Source organism: Boleophthalmus pectinirostris, unplaced genomic scaffold (genome assembly GCF_026225935.1).
Source record: "Boleophthalmus pectinirostris isolate CB_2022bp ecotype Guang Dong unplaced genomic scaffold, ASM2622593v1 HiC_scaffold_1, whole genome shotgun sequence".
Lineage (NCBI taxonomy): Eukaryota > Metazoa > Chordata > Actinopteri > Gobiiformes > Gobiidae > Boleophthalmus > Boleophthalmus pectinirostris.
The window spans coordinates 37,794,443-37,811,942 of NW_026570970.1; the positions used below are offsets into that span (position 1 = coordinate 37,794,443).

Below are 17,500 nucleotides of genomic sequence, written 5' to 3' on the forward strand. Positions count from 1 at the left end.
AAGGGAGAAAGAGGAAAATAAGAGAGAGAAAAAGACAAAGAAGAGAGAGGGGAAGAGAACAGGAAGGGAGAGAGAAAGAAGAAGAAGGGAAAGAGAGAAAGAAGAAGAAGAGAGTGAGAAAGAGAAGAGGAAGGGGGAGAGAGAGAGAGAGAGAGTGGGAAGAAGAAGGGAGGGAGAAAGAAACATAGAAGAGAGAGAGAGAAAGAGAAGAGGAAGGAAGAGAGAGAGAGGAAAAATTGAGAGAGAAAAGGAGAAGGGAGAGAAAAAGAAACGAAGAAGAAGAGAGAAGGAGAAGAGGAAGGGAGAGACAGAGAGAGAAAGAGAGAGAGAGAGAGAGAGAGAGAAAGAGAAGAAGGGAGAAAGAGAACAAGGAGGGAGAAAGAGAAGAGGAAGGGAGATAGAGAGAAGAAGAAGAAGGGAGAGAGAGAGAAAAATAAAAAAGACGGGAAAGAGAAGAAGAAGAGAGAGAGGAGAGAAGAGAGGAAAGGAGGGGAGAGAAGAGAAAGAGAAAGGAAAAGAGAGAGAGAGAGAGAAAGAGAAGAGGAAGAGAGAGAGGGAAAGAGGAAGGGAGGGAAGAATGGAGAGAGAGAAAGAGAAGAAGAGAGAGAAGAGGAAGAGAGAGAGAGAGAGAGAGAGGAAGGGAGGGAAGAAGGGAGAGAGAGAAGAGAGAGAGAGAGAAGAGGAAGGGAGAGAGAGAGAGAGAGAGAGAGAGAAAGAGGAAGGGAGGGAAGAAGGGAGAGAGAGAAAGAAACATAGAAGAGAGAGAGAAAGAGAAGAGAAAGGGAGAGAGAAGAATGGAGAGAGAGAGAGAGAGAGAGGTTCAGGGTTTGGGGTCAGACTCTTCAGGAAACACCTGATTCAGTTGGAGTGTGTGTTTGTGTGTGTGAAGTGTCTTGCCCGATGACATAACAGCAGTATCTGTGCTTAGGGAAAAGGACTTGAACCACAAACCTGCCAGTTTAACGGAAAATGAACCGAATGGTAAATAAAACTACATCAAACACCAACAAATGAAATAAAAACTACAACATGTTGTCGCCTCCTCGTGACATCACAAGGTGGGACGGAGCATTTGGAGCCTTGCAGACGTAGACAGACTAATAATAAAGGATTAGCGAGTATTTTTAAGATAAATCTGAAATGTACATTGCTTTGAGTCTTTTATTTTGAAGTTAAATAAACGTGGAACAACGGCTGCTCTGGGAACACACATTCTGCCGCGTCCACATCAAAGTGCTGCGATTTCCGACCGTGACTCATCGGAAATCTACCAAATCTCACCAAATCTCACCAAATCTCACCAAATCTCACCAAATCTCACCAAATCTCACCATTAAACATAATTATAAAGCGCGGCGCAGCCCGTCTGTTGTTCAGTGTAAAGTCAATGTTCTGTGTCATTGGGATCTGAACCAAAACGTATTTATCAAAAAAGAAAAAGACCGGGTCATGTTACATCCAAGTATTGTTCCTGGTTTAGTCCTGGTTTAGTTCTGGTTTAGTTCTGGTTTAGTTCTGGTTTAGTTCTGGTTTAGAGGTTTGGGGGTTTGGAGGTTTAGTGGTTTAGGTGTTTGGACATTTGGGGGTTTGGGGGTTTGGAGGTTTGGGGGTTTGGAGGTTTGGGGGTTTGGAGGTTTGGGGTTTGGAGGTTTGGAGGTTTGGGGTTTGGAGGTTTGGAGGTTTGGGGGTTTGGGGTTTGGAGGTTTGGGGTTTGGGGTTTGGAGGTTTGGGGGTTTGGGGGTTTGGAGGTTTGGGGGTTTAAAGGTTTGGAGATCTGGGGGTTTGAAGGTTTGGAGGTTTTTGGGGTTTGGGGTTTGGAGGTTTGGGGGTGAAAAAGGTTTGGGGTTTGGAGGTTTGGGGGTTTGGAGGTTTTGGGGGGTTTGGGGGTTTGAAGGTTTTGGGGGTTTTGATGTTTGGGGTTTGGAGGTTTGGGCGTTTGGAGGTTTGGGGTTTCGATGTTTGGGGGCTTGCAGGTCTGGGGTTTGGATGTTTAATAGGTCTAGATGTTTGGAGGCTTGGGTGTTTGGGCAATTGGGGTTTAGAGGTTTGGAGGTTTTGGAGGTTTGAAGGTTTGCAGGTCTGGGGGTTTGGAGGTTTGGGGGTTTGGGGGTCTAGGGGTTGGAGGTCTGGGGGTTTGGTGGTCTAGGGGTTTGGAGGTTTGGGGGTCTGGGGGGTTGGAAGTCTGGGCGTTTGGAAGTCTGGGGTTTGGAGATCTAGGGGTTTGGAGGTTTGAGGGTCTGGAGGTCTGGGGGTTTGGAGGTCTGGGGATTTGGAAGTCTGGGGGTTTGGAGATCTGGGGGTTTGGAGATTGGGGGTTTGGGGGTCTGGGGTCTGGAGGTTGGAGGTCTGGGGGTCTTGGAGTTTGGAGGTTTGGAGGTTTGTGGACAGACACAGAGCACACAGATGTTATCAGATTTGGGGGTTTGGAGGTTTGGAGGTCTAGAGGTTTGGAGGTTTACGTGTTTTTGGAGGTTTGGGGTTTTGGGTTTGGAGGTTTGGGGTTTGGGTTTGGAGGTTTGGAGGTTTGGGAGGTTTGGGGGGTTGGGAAGTTTGGGGTTTGGAGGTTTGGGGTTTGGAGATCTGGGGGGTTTGGAGGTTTGGGGTTTGGAGGTTTGGAGATCTGTTTGGTCTGGGGTTTGGGGGTTTGGAGGTTTGGGTGTCTGGGTGTTTGGAGGTTTGGAGGTTTGGGGGTTTGGAGGTTTTTGGTTTGGAGGTTTGGACAGACACAGACACAGGTTTGATTTGGAGGTTTGGAGGTTTGGAGGTTTGGAGGTTTGGGTGTCTGGGTGTTTGGAGGTTTGGGGTTTGGGGTTTGGAAGGTTTGGAGGTTTGTGGACAGACACAGAGCACACAGATGTTATCAGATGGACCAGGGCCAAAAGCAACGTGTGCTGAGGCAGACTGAGTCCTGAGATCCAAAATACAGTACAAATATAATTTTATCAACGATATAGGAGAGAAAAAGTAGCAACAGTAGAAGTAGTGGTAGTAGTAGCAGCAGTACTTGTAGTGACAGTAATAGCAAGTATCCACACTTCAGGCTCCGCCCCTGCACCAGGTGTTTGTATCAGTAATTGTATAAATAAAAGTCGTTTAGGTATCTTGAAAGGCGCTATATAAATGCAATCAATCAATCAATCAATCAATCGATCAAAAGTAGCAGCAGTATCAAAGTAGGAGTAGTAGTAATAGTAGCAGTAACAGCAGTATATAAGTATTTTGTGATTTGTATAGTTTCTTACCACAAATGGAATTCTGCCATCGTTTCTTGTTGGGATGTCTCCACTTCCTTCTCCAGACGCCTGAACAGAAACCACATGTTTATTGAATCAGAATCAAACTTCACGTGTGTTAAATAATCTTGTCACCATGTGAACATTTCAAACTCAATTTCTCTTCTAAGAAACACACTTGATACTCAGTCCACTTTTTTCACAACGGCCGGAAGTGGAACGATGTAGAGTAAACATCACTTCCTATTAATGCTTTTCTCTGGCAAAATATGTGTGTAAATGTGTGTCGTATTCTCCAGCAGCTTCATAAATCTGCTTCATCACCAAATCTTCAACCAACAAACTCCACAAAGAATAAACATTCTTCATGAACAATTTATCCACAACTATCAAGAGAAGAAAGACCAAAACTTAAAGACGAACAACGACAACACATTAGTGACACAAGAAACTAAACTAATGTTATGCTCATGAATAAAATGTAAAGAAGAAGTCATTTTTTCTACAATTAATTCTTTTTTTTTTCTACAATTAATTCTACATTTAAAATGAAATATCGGTTTGATGATGTTGATATTTGCATAGACAGAGAGATTTGTACAGGTTAAATGTGAGACTTGTGATCTGTGAACATCTGTAGCATTTGAACTGCACAAATCTCTCTGTCTATGCAAATATCAACATCATTCAATTTATTTTTTTCTTTTAATTCTAGAATCAGTCTGAGTGAACAAGTTATTTATTAATGAATGACTTATTACTTATGTCTTTTTCATGATCATAACATTAGTTTAGTTTCTTGTGTCACTAATGTGTGGTCAGTTGTTTCCTTTAAGTTTTGGTCTTTCTTCTCTTGATAGTTGTGGATAAATTGTTCATGAAGAATGTTTATTCTTTGTGGAGTTTGTTGGTTGAAGATTTGGTGATGGGGCAGATTTATGAAGCTGCTGGAGAAAACAACACACATTTACACACATATTTACACAGATATTTTACCACAGAAAAGCATTAACATAAGTTACGTTTACGCTACATTGCGGCACTTGCAGCCGTTGTGAAAAAGGTCTATAATGATTCTTTTTTTTTTTTGCCATCAATTTTTTTATTTGTAAGCAGACAAAATCAAATTACATTTTTTCCCAAAATAGTGATTCTGAGACCAAAGTGATAATAAAAACAGCATTAGATAGTCAGTGTTGGGGAGTAACAGATTACATGTACCGCCGTTACGTAATCAGAGTACAAATTATGAGTAACTGTATTCCGTTACAGTTACTGTTTCAATGAGTGGTAATTGGATTACAGTTACTTTGCTGAAATAAGTGGATTACAAGGCGGTATTTTCCTGTTTTCACATTTTGTGCTACCTCGCATTTATTTATTTTTTTATTTCAGTAATTCCACTCATTGCCGGAAACCCAAACAGAACGCGCGCAATAATAGCGATGTAAACGTCATGTTAAAGTTGGTGGTGTCAGTCACACAGTGGAAGCAGCAGTGCATTGGTAAAAACGCATTTGTGTCTTGGAAATTCTTCTCCCGATGTGAAATATATATAAAAAACAAAAAACAAATATAAAATCGCCTACAACTTAAATGTGAAACAGGAGCTACTGGCACTGGTGAAAACAACCTGCATAGACTCATAATATCTGCACTACTGTCATATACACACACACACACACACACACACACACACACACACACACCCACAAACACACACAAACACACACCTTCATCATCGTCATTAACCTGAGAACCCGCGGACCACGTCTCCTTCCGTAGTTACAGCGCGGACACCGCCGTCTCATGTGCCGCGTGTGGACCGTGTTTTCTCGCGTAAACCGCACTTCCTCCTGTGCGCCTCTAAACCAGAACTAACACCAGGACTAAAACCAGGACTAAACCCAGGACTAACCCAGGACTAAACCAGGACTAAACCAGGACTAAACCAGGACTGAACCAGGTTTAAACTAGGACTAAACCACGACTAAACCAGAACTAAAGACCTGGTCTAGACCTGGTCTAAACCAGGACTAAACCAGGACTAAACCAGGTCTAAACAACATGACACCTAACAGTAGTTTGACAGAATTTAAGGTGATCTCATATAAAAAACAATTTCTCTATCAATAATATTTTTTAATCTGGTGAAGGAAAGGCTGATCTTGTTTCTGTCTTTTAACAGACAAAACCTCTTATGTTAAGATCTCGTGGTCTTTGTTTCTACAGTAAACAGTTGTTTATTCATGGAGACTTGGGCTCAGACAATTTGAAGACAACAAACAAGAATTTTCAGGATGTGGTTGCTACATTCATGTCGTTTAAAAAAACATGACAATATCAAGTAATCCAAAGTAATCAGATTACGTTACTCACTTTAAGTAATTTAATGTATTACGTTACAAACTACATTTTGGGGTGTGCAATCTGTAATCTGTAGGGGATTACATTTTAAAAGTAACCTTTCCAACACTGTAGATAGTAGTACTTCCTGTTCTATTCCCATGTGTGTTATATGTGTGTGATCGTCAGTGGTGCAGTAGTATGTATAGGTTCATGTTGGTTCGTGTGTGTGTACTGGTCTATGTGCTCTGACACTTGTTCTGATACAACTCAACATCATTCTAGATCAGATCTGGGCATTGTCCAGCTCCAAGGTCACATACAGTCCTTTGGTTGTCTCTGACCGGTCCCTTTAAGATTATTTGGAAAAACAAAATAAACATATTTTTATCATTTGACCTCATGCATGGACTAAAGCTGCATTACTTTTACTTTAGAGGTGTTTTTAAATGACATGTTTTTGTTCAGCAGTCTCACTTTTTCATTGTTTAGTCAGAACATAAACTCTTCCCAGTCTGAGCAGCTCCTCACAACAATGTATATATATATATATATTTTTATAAAGAAATACAATTCATATTATGCACAATTGAGTTTAACATTTTGGCCTCTACAATATTTTCTGTTTCTCATGTGGCCCCATGGAAAAAATAAGTGCCCAGCTCTGATCTAGACCTTTTGACATCCCTCGTAGAACATTATCTGAATGTGTCTGTGTGTTCAGTGCTCAGGAAAACAACTTCAGTGCGAGAGGCTCATGTTTGGCTGCTAATGTTTTGTATTTGATTTTGAATTGTTTCATTCTGCTGTCCATGCGCCCTCTGCTGGTTTGTCATATGAAGACATTTCATAAATAAGATCACTGAATTTATTTTTCAACACAGTGTATTGGTTTAGTCCTGGTTTAGTTCAGCCTTGGTTTAGTTCTTGTTCAGTCCTGGTTTAGTCCTGGTTAAGTCCTGGTTTAGTTCTGATTTAGACCTGGTTTAAAATTGGCTCAGTGCTGGTTTAGTCCTTGTTCAGTCCTGGTGGAATCCTGCTTTAGTCCTGGTTTAGTCCTGGTTCAGTCCTGGTTTAGTCCTGGTTTAGACCTGGTTCAGTCCTGGTTTAGACCTGGTTTAGTCCTGGTTTAGTCCTGGTTTAGACCTGGTTCAGTCCTGGTTCAGTCCTGGTTTAGTTCAGTCCTGGTTCAGTCCTGGTTCAGTCCTGGTTCAGTCCTGGTTGAGTTTTATAATCCAGTCTTGAGATGTTTAAGTATTTCAAGGGTCAGTGACTCTGGACGGCGCCCCCTGCTGTTTGAGCGTGTGACCAGAGTGACAGCTGAAAGTGAAAGTAAACATTTGTCTTTGTTTACACAGAGAGAGGAAAGAACGCTGCCCCCTGCTGGTCAGACCACCCATCGACTCAGACCAGGTGCAGACTGAGACCCAAGTCCTACGGCTCTACCAGGAAACCAGCCATCTGTGAGGACAACACTGAACTGCAGGGGGCGCTACCCACCGAGGTTTAGGCCTGGTTTGGTCCTGATTTAGTCCTGGTTTAGTCCTGGTTTGGCCCTAGTTTAGTCCTGGTTTAGTCCTGGTTTGGCCCTACTTTGGTCCTGGCGTAGTTCTAGTTTAGTCCTGGTTTTGTCATGGTTTAGTTTTGGTTTAGTCCTGGTTTGGTCCTGGTTTGGCCCTAGTTTGGTCCTGATTTAGTCCTAATTTGGTCCTGGTTTAGTTTTGGTGGTTTAGTCCTGGTTTAAGGTGCCAGAGTCTAGTTCTAGTGTAGTCCTGGTTTTAGTCTTGGTTTGGTCTTGATTTGGTCTTGGTTTACTGTGGCGGAGTAAAGTTCTGGTTTAGTCCTGGTTTAGTCCTGGTTTGGCCCTAGTTTGGTCCTGGTTTAGTCCTGGTTTAGACCTGGTTTAGTCCTGGTTTGGTCCTGGTTTAGTCCTGGTTTAGTCCTGGTTTACTGTGGTAGAGTAACATTCCAGTTTAGTTCTGGTTTAGTCTTGGCTCGGTCCTACTTTGGTCCTGATTTAGTCCTGGTTTGGTCCCAGTTTAGGTCTATCCTTGGTCTGGTCTTGATTTGTCTCCTTGTACATGCCTTAGTCTTTGCTTAGTCCTGGTTTAGCCCTGGTTTGATTCTGGTTTAGTCCTGTTTTAGTTCTAGTTTGTTCCTAGTTTAGTTCCGGTTTAGGCCTGGTTTGATTCTGGTTTAGCCCTCGTTTAATCCTGGTTAAATGTGCCATAGTCTAGTCCTACTGTCGTCCTGGTTTTAGTCCAGGTTTAATCCTGGTTTTTATTCTGGGGTTTAGTCCTGGTTTATTACAGGTTTAGACCAGGTTTAGTCCTTGATTATTCCAAGTTTAGTCCTGGTCTAATCCTGGTTCAGTCCTGGTTCGGTCCAGATTTAGTCCTGGTTTAGTCTTGTTTTAGTCCTGGTTTAGTCCTGGTTTAGACCTTGTTTAAACCTGCTTTAGTCCTGGTTTAGTCCTGGTTTGGTCCTGGTTTATTCCTTCTTTAGTCCTGGTTTAGTCCTGGTTCGGTCCTGGTTTAGTCCTGTTTTAGTCCAGGTTTAGACCTGGTTTAGTCCTACTTTAGTCCTGGTTTAGACCTGGTTTAGTCCTGCTTTAGTCCTGGTTTAGACCTGGTTTAGTCCTGCTTTAGTCCTGGTTTAGACCTGGTTTAGTCCTGGTTTAGACCTGGTTTAGTCCTGCTTTAGTCCTGGTTTAGACCTGGTTTAGTCCTGCTTTAGTCCTGGTTTAGACCTGGTTTAGTCCTGCTTTAGTCCTGGTTTAGACCTGGTTTAGGCCTGGTTTAGTCCTGATAAATCCATGGATGTTTCATATAGATATTTTCCATTTGTATTTAAACATAATTGATGCAAATTTTGCGTCATCCTGAGTTCAGATATGATCAGTGAGTTAAACTAAACCAGCTGGACTCCAAACTTTATTATAAATATCATAAACATCCTGAAGATGTAATTGTGTACTTGTCCTGTGTGATTCTGCTGCTCTTCTTACAGTTTTGTGTTCAGTTGTGAGACATAAATGAAACAGATGAGTTTGTACCATGTCAGAGTCGTCCTCTTCCTCCTCACACTGTCTCTCTGCGGCTCTGGGGTCGCCCACGATCCTCAGCTCACTGATCACACCCTGAAAACACAACACTAAAGATCAGACAAAACACAACTAATAAAACATACACCAATCCAAATATGAAGCTCAGTGAACAAAAGCATAGAAGTGAAAAAAATAAAATAAAAAACACAAACACAAACACGAAAATGGTCTGACAATTCTGAAAAAAACAACTTGAAATGATTTGAATAAATGAATCAATTACTGTCATCAAGGATCCCACACTTTTTCACTGACAAAATTTCATAACTTTTCCATGACTTTTCCATGAGCTAAAGTGAATTTTCCATGACTTTACAGCACCTACATGTGTAGAACTGATCAGACTTTTAGTTCTAAATCTGAAATGTGAACTCTTTCCACTCACTTTATGGTTTGGGATTATAATTGTTGAACATTTAAAATCCTGTCAGTGCATTTATTTTGTCTCTTTTAAACAAAAGGCGCAGATGTTCACAAATAATTAGAACAGCCTCATGAAAACTGAACAGAATTCTGGAGTCGCGTGAAAGAAATACTAAAATTCTATGACTTCTCCAAAACTTTTATTGAATTTGAATGACTTTTCCAGGATTTCCATGAGCGTGGGAACCCTGTGTCATCTGCCCCAACCTTCAATGTAGGGCTGCAAGATTAATTAAAATCAAATTAAAATCTCCATTAGCAAAAGCTGCAATTTTTAAAATATCATAAGTATCATCGTTTCCTCCACAAACAACTAAATCTTCTGTCTATTCTGTATAAAAACATCTCACTCTGTAGTTTAGGCACAGGTGGAAAAAGTCGAGAAAAATTGTAATTAAGTTAAAGTATCTTGACTTTCAAGTCTTCTTTTGCTTAATTCCTGCTCAAGTAAAAGTAAAAGTAACCATCTAAAAATCTACTTAATTTAAAATGTAATTTGAGTAAAAATGACTTTCTTACTTTCAGTGATTTGATGTAAAAAGGATGAGTCATAAATCTAATCCAGAACAAGTTGTTTGAATCAACTTTTAGGTGACACAGACAAACTTTGTACATTTTAAACACAACTGTGCTTAACACTCACTTTTCCTTTATAGAACTTAGAACTTTAACTGCATAAAATATTTAACAAATTTAACAAATTAACAATTTAACAAATTCTGAATTATATGGTCCAATTCACAACACTAAAATAAAAAAAAGAAAAATATGAAAACCAAAATCAAAGTATGTAAAATGAAAATGTTGCACACATTCACACTGACGCTGATATAAGAAATGAAACATTTCCATGACGACCTCGATCTGTGGCTCTGTGGCTCCAGCATCATCAGGTTGACCTGAGGCAGACGGAGGTTCTGTTCACTGACTCAACATTCTAGAGGGAAAATGCAGCGTGTGCAAACCCACAATATTTACTTTTAATTATGGCAGATTGTTTTTTTTTTTTTGTTTTTTTTTCACATTTAATTTTTTTCTCTGTCAGTCTGATTTTACTCAGTAACGCAGGCAAGTAAAATACTTGGGTCAAAATGTACTCAAGTAAAAACTGCCTATTTCAAAAACTACTTACTAAATTACTAATTACTCATAAAAAACTACTCAATTACAGTAATGTAATTTGTTACTTTGCACCACTGAGTTTAGATCTGGACAAACATGTTCTGAAATGTGATTCTTGTTGTTTGTCAGTTCAGATTTCAGTCTTTTGGTCAGTTCTTCTGGATGTGTTAAAAATGTGAACTTTGAACAGAATTTTATTATTAAAACATAAATTGTAAATGTAATTGAAATCACAATGTTGGTGAGAAAAAAACACAAGTCTCAGTTTAATCCTGGTTTAGGTTCTTCTTGGTATAGACCTGGTTTAGTCCTGGTCTAGTCCTAGACTAGTCCTAGTCTAGTCCTAGTTTAGTCCTGGTTTTGGTCCTGTCTTAGACCTGCTTTAGTCCTGTTTTAATTGTCTTCAACCTACTTTACTTTTTTCTTATGCTTGTTTTCAGGCTGATGAGGAAACCAGAGGAAACCCACCAGACGCAGGCAGAACATGCAAACTCTACATAAAAAGGCAACACTTTGTCTAGGAGTCGGACCTGTGACCCTCCGGCTCTGGGGCGTGCGCGTTTACATCAGTTTGATTCTAAATTGGCCGAGATTCAAAGCACTTGTCACACATTTTCAGACATGATCTCACAGACCAGACACAGATCTTATCTTTAAAAAACCTCCTAATAATTCTATGGACTTCCCCTTTCCCCCATGAACACTGCCTTTGAGTCTGGGACGCAGAAAAACCCGATACATAAAACTGGACTTATCTGGCAACCCATCTCACACCCCGCTAACTGGCAACTCTGACCCCATTTGATTTCAAAGCATTTTTTGAAGAAGACATGTTTTGATAAATGTACTGTTGCAATTCTTGGACATGTTCTAAAGTTATTCCCAGGGGAGAGTAGAAAATACAACAACACACAATGAAAAAATAACTAGTTAAAGTCTGTTTTTGCTGCTCCAAGAAAGATTTTGTGTTTGGGTACATCCCTGGTCTTCACAGCTGAAATCCTGTGTGTTTAAACATAAAAGTTCTCTCTCTGATCTGAACAGTCTCTCCCTAAACCCCAGAACCAAAGCCAATGAGTCAGTGCTAGTGCAGCCTCTGCAGCTCAGGGAGGGAAGTCTGGAGGTTCTGAGCTTCACATGAGCCTGAACATAAACCATATTTTTCAGACTATAAGGCTGCATTCAGACTGCACCTGAAGTGACCCAAATCTGATTTTTTGGCCCCCTCTATGATCTTTTAATGACAGTTTGAACCACACAGATCTGATTTTTTCAAATGTGACCCAGACCACTTGGATATGTGCTCCTGAAACTGATACATATCTGATCTTTTGTCATGTGACTTCAGTCTGTACGGCCAAAGTGCATTCATCCAACCTACACGTTATCAACAAGACACAAACGTCACTATTCTGCGCTGAAGTAGGTGAAAATTGTTAATGAACTCTGTGTCACTGAAGTGAAGCACATCACCACTCACCACTCTTGGCTCCATCTCCACATCCACACGTTCCTTTCAACGGACGTCGCTGCCGCTGCCCCACAAAACACCACGACCAAAAACCTCGTCCTTCTCCTTCTCAATCTCCTCCTTAAAACAAGTAAGTTGTTCATGTTCTGGCTCCGGTACGAGAGGAACTTTAAAATCTCCAGGTGCTCGATGCTGCGTCCATGTTTGGACAACTTCTGTAAACACAGAGACGCTCACTGTGGTTGAGGTCGTCGTGTCTCCAGTGTCACATGTGGGACACTTTTGGGCCGTTTAATGTTCACACTGGAGTCGCATACAAGTCACATTTAACTGGAAATGTGAACGACCTCACAAAAACATCGGATTTCACAAAAAAAACGGAACTGAGCGTTAAGTCCTGCAGTCTGAACATCGCCTCAGTCACACTTTTTTCATGGTTTGGGTATTTCCTGTGACTTAGGCTACGTTCAGACTGTCAGTGTTGGGAGTAACGTGTTATAAAAGTAACAAATTACTGTAATGTGGTGCTTTTTGCTGTAACGCAGTAATGTGGCATTACAGGGGAAAAAAAAAAAAATATATATATATATATATATATATATATATATATATATATATATATATATATATATATATATATATATATATATATATTTTTTTTTTTCCCTGTATATGCCATATATATATATATATATATATATATTGACAAATGTCAATAACGCGCGTTACAATGCTTTTTTAACCTGGATTGAAGTGGTGGGTTTTTCTTCATATATATTCACTAAAATCACCACAATATCAGCAGCGGTGAAACACCGGAGACGCGGCCGCGTAGCCTGTCAGTTAACCGCGGGCAAAAGGACTGACAGAACTCCACGCTGTTTAGACTTGGGTCAGTCCTGTTTTAGGCCTCCTCTTCAGTCCTGGAATCAGTCCGAGGTTAGTCCTGTTATAGTCCTGGTTCAGCTCTGATTTGGTCCTGGTTTAGACCTGGTTTAGTCCTGGTTTAGTCCTGGTTTAGTCCTGGTTCAGTCCATATACAGTGCAAAAGTTCAGCATCTTCGCAGTTATTTTGGTGAGAGGAACTTAAAGTGCTGCAATAGTAATGTAATGTCTTACATTTTAAATACAGTAATATTATAATATAAAGAATGACTTTGAAATGACAGTAAGAAGTCATAAATAACATAACAGTTTTAAAGTCACTTGCCCAACAGTGCAGACTGCAGGGCTTAACACTCAATTTGGATTTTTTTGTGAAATTCGATGTTTTTGCGAGGTCGTTCACATTTCCAATTAAATGTGACTTGTATGTGACGCCAGTGTGAACATTAAACAGTCCAAAAGTGTCCCACATGTGACACTGGAGACATGACGACGTCAACCACAGCGAGCGTCTCTGTGTGCTCTGTGTGTGCACGTGGAGATTTTAAAGTTCCTCTCGTACCGGAGCCAGAACATGAACAACTTACTTGTTTTAAGGAGGAGATTGAGAAGGAGAAGGACCAGGTTTTTGGCCATGGTGTTTTGTGGGACAGTCTGTTGAAAGGAACGTGTGGTGGGATAGCGATGTGCTTCACTTCAGTCACACGGAGTTCATTTACACTTTACGTATGACGAGAAGAACGTTTGTGTACATTTGTGGCTTGTTGGTAACGTGTAGGTTACCAACTTTGGCCGTTCAGACTGAAGTCACATGTCAAAAGATCAGATATGTATCAGTTTCAGGAGCACATATCCAAGTGTCCTGGGTCACATTTGAAAAAATCAGATCTGTGTGGTTCAGACTGTCATTAAAAGATCAGATACAGGAACATAGGGGCCAAAAAATCACATTTGGGTCACTTCAGGCTGCAGTGTGAACGTAGCCTTATACTCTGGTGTGACTTATATATACAAATGTTTCAGTGAAGCAGTGAGAGGTTCTAGTCTTGTGTGTGAGTATGTGCTGCTCCTGTTCCTCCTGTACCACTGTCACTTCACTCTACTGCACATGTCTCCTGCAGAAAGAGCCTCTGTTCTGTTTGTATCATGTCAGTCGATCGCACCATTACTTCTGCACCACTGAACTATTTAACATTTCAACAAACTTATAAAGACAAAGACTGAGAAGACTGAACACAAATGCCCCAAAAACAAAATCAGATTTTGCAGATTAACAAACTGCAAGTTGTGAAATCTGCAGCTGAAAACGATAATCAAGCAGCAGAAAGAAAGTTTGGAGTGAGAGAGAAACTTGTGACACCAGGAGGATGCACCATGAAACTTTCCTGAAGTCACTGGATGGATGGACAAAGTCTGGACTTCAGTGACACTGAAACCATCCTGTCGAGATTCACAAAGACACGAATAATTCTAACTGGAACTGATGCTGAGTCTGATGACAGCGACACAGAAGAGGAAGCAGACAAGTTGTTCAAAAGTGACACCGAGGATGAAGAATTTAATAGATTTAGTGATTTGGAGTGAGATGGAGAGTTTGGTTAAACTTGTTCTGTTCTGTTGTTTATGTTATAGTTTATCTGAAGAATTGTTCATATGTGACGTTAACAGTCTGTTGTTCTCTTCTATTCTTATTACTACAACTTGACTTTACACAGGAAATGTCAGTTCCTGGTCTCTGATTTTATAAAATACATTTCCCCCAAAAAGTGCCTCTTATATATGTTTTTTTTTTCTTCTTTATTACAGATTTTTTGGCTCGTGTGACTTATACTCCAGAGCGACTTATAGTTTGTAAAATACTGAGAATGAGACAAATGCAGGTGTGTCTCCATCTGCAGGTGAAGACTCTGGAGACACAGGTCCAGTTGTGTTTGTGGTACATGAAAAAGAAACAAACAGTTCCTTTAAACTCTAAACTGCTGATGTGTTCTAAAGTATTAAAGTCCTGTTCTCTTTAAACAGCGGGGACAGTGCTCTGACAGCAGAGGCATTCAGCTCTGGAGCACCACTTTATGAGACCTAAATATTTAGACTTTGTTCAAACTGAGGCTCATTTCACTGGAAACTCCACTTCCCATGACCCCAGGCTCAAGGTCAAAGGTCAGCTAATGGCTCTGAACTTAAAGTGCCTATGACAGCCTGAATTATTGCATTTTGGGTTTTACCAAAAAAAAAAAGTTTAACCATAGATCTACATTTTAACTTCCCGGTCATAAACCATGAGAATCATTCACTAGTGAATTTCATCACTGTTACCTAGCAACCATGTGTACACTGGGCTCACTATATGTTACACTATTTAAACTAAACTTTAAAGAGACGCATTTAAACACACAACTTTGTGTTAAAGATGAACTATGTCACTTTTCTGGTGGAGGGTTTTCCAGCAGCTCATGGAGCTTTGCTTTATCCGGAATGTTCCACAGTAGGACTTTAAAGACATTGTTCAGTCCTGGTTTAATTCTGGTTTAGTCCTGGTTTAGTCCTGGTTTAGTCTTGGTTTAGTCCTGGTTTAGTCCTGGTTTAGTCTGGTTTAGTCCTGGTTTAGTCTTGGTCTGGTTTTCTGGTTTAGTCCTGGTTTAGTCCTGGTTTAGTCTTGGTTTTAGTCCTGGTTTAGTCCTGGTTTAGTCTTGGTTTAGTCCTGGTTTAGTCCTGGTTTAGTCCTGGTTTAATTCTGGTTTAGTCCTGGTTTAGTCTTGGTTTAGTCTTGGTTTAGTCCTGGTTTAGTCCTGGTTTAGTCTTGGTTTAGTCCTGGTTTAATTCTGGTTTAGTCCTGGTTTAGTCTTGGTTTAGTCCTGGTTTAATCTGGTTTAGTCTGGTTTAGTCCTGGTTTAGTCTGGTTTAGTCTGGTTTAGTCCTGGTTTAGTCCTGGTTTAGTCCTGGTTTAGTCTTGGTTTAGTCTTGGTTTAGTCCTGGTTTAGTCCTGGTTTAGTCCTGGTTTGGTCCCAGTTTAGGTCTCTCCTGGGTCTGGTCTTGACTTGTCTACTTGTACATGGTTTTGTACTTGTTTGGTCCTGGTTTAATCCTGCTTTAATTCAAGTTTGGTACTTGTTTGGTCCTAGTTTAGCGCTGGTTTACAGTGGTAGAGTAAAGTTCTGGTTTAGTCCTGGTTTAATCCTAGTTTAATCCTGGAATGTTGCACAGTATGGCTTTAAACACATCTCTCTCTGCGGAGAATAGTTGGTAATGGCACAAAACCAAGTAACCGGTTTTAACTGTGGAGAGGCGAGCCTGTGTTTGAACTGGAATTAAATAAATGCAAAATAGACAAGGCTTATTAATTCCACCACCTAATCATAAAGAGGATTTGAACAGAGCCCAGGAGAGATCACTAGATTACTCAAACATGCATGGATGACTCTTAAACCTCTTCAGGCATGTTTTTGATGAGGATACAACATCAGACAGAAAGCTCAACCATTGATTTTGCATAACACCCTCTCTTTAAAAAAAGGTTCAAATGAGTTCCACAAAACCAGACTTAAAGTGACTGACCATAAACTTGTCCTTGTCGGCTCCTCCGGCCTGTCCCACGAACACCCCGGCCCCGGGCTCCAGCTGCATGGGCTCCGGGCTCCTCTCCATCCTCGTCACCTGAGGGTCCGTGTCGCAGTTCAGGTAAAACTTCACTCTGTCATCGTCCACAGCGACAGCGAAGCGCGTCCAGATGTTCTTCAGGGACGACACAGGGAAGCGAGCCGCTTCGAAGCTCCTCTGTGCTCCAGGCTCGGTGTAGAACAGGATCACCTACAGAAGGACCAGAAGAAACCATCAGCATCACACGGGATAATCTCTGTGGTTTAAACTGAGCTGGAGACAGTCAGAGTACTTTTGTGGTTCATATCATAAACTGGATGTAGAAGTGGACTAAGTGATTGTGACCTCACCCATAATATTCGGTTCTAGTCAAATGAAGACAATCGAAGTCCATAGTCGGACATCTACCGTATTTTTCAAACTATCAGGCACACTTAAAATCCTTTCAATTTCTCAAAAATGTATGGTGTGCTTTATAATCCGGCGCCTTATGTATTAATTGTGGTTGTTTTTACTGACCTCGATCAGATTATATGGGTACACGGCACACAAAAATCTGTCAAAATATTTCTGTACGACTTTGGTAAACTACGAAGCCACAACACTTGATGGATTGTTGAAGCATTACGGCTACCGTAGTCAGGAGCCTTGTGGAATACTGTAATTTTCGGACTATAAGGCACCGGATTATAAGGCACATTCAGCAAAAACAGATGGACAAAAAACTTGAAACTAATTCTTAGCCCATGGATCGTGGCGTTCCCTCCCTGTCTTGGTGAGTGTGTATTATGAAAGTTATTATGAAAGAGAATGTGGGTGGATCATTTAAGTTTATATATATATATATATATATATATATATATATATATATAGATAGACAGATAGATAGATAGATAGACAGATAGATAGATAGATAGATAGATAGATAGATAGATAGATAGATAGATAGATAGATAGATAGATAGATAGATAGATAGATAGATAGATAGATAGATAGATAGATAGATAGATAGATAGATAGATAGATAGATAGAGATAGCAGCTGGTTAGCTAGCAGCTGGTTAGCTCAATTGGTAAGTCACTGGACTTTCACATGGGAGACCTGGGTTCAAATCCCCCCCTCTGACGGGGCAGGGGGGGCAATGAGCTAACCAGTGTGGGTGTGGGTCCTTGGGCAAGACCCTTCGTGCTACTGCCCACCTCATACAATGATGAGAGAGAAAGAAACGTATGACATGCCGGCTCAGACGTCGCCCGGCCAAACAAGGTCTGCATCAGGTGCTGGGGAACCAGGGCACCTTGATGAAAAATGGGCTA

The 17,500-nt window shown here is 40.8% G+C and overlaps 1 protein-coding gene across 1 annotated transcript in view; it reads right to left on the minus strand.

Moving 5' to 3' along the window:
- col18a1a (collagen type XVIII alpha 1 chain a) overlaps window positions 1-17,500 on the minus strand; it is a 209,168-nt gene that overhangs the window by 53,747 nt on the left and 137,921 nt on the right. Inside the window, exons 4-6 of the mRNA XM_055154234.1 lie at window positions 16,142-16,393; window positions 8,635-8,718; window positions 3,243-3,302 (exon numbers count right to left, since the gene is read on the minus strand). Coding sequence (XP_055010209.1) covers window positions 3,243-3,302; window positions 8,635-8,718; window positions 16,142-16,393 — 396 coding nt within the window. The remainder of the gene's footprint in view (window positions 1-3,242; window positions 3,303-8,634; window positions 8,719-16,141; window positions 16,394-17,500) is intronic.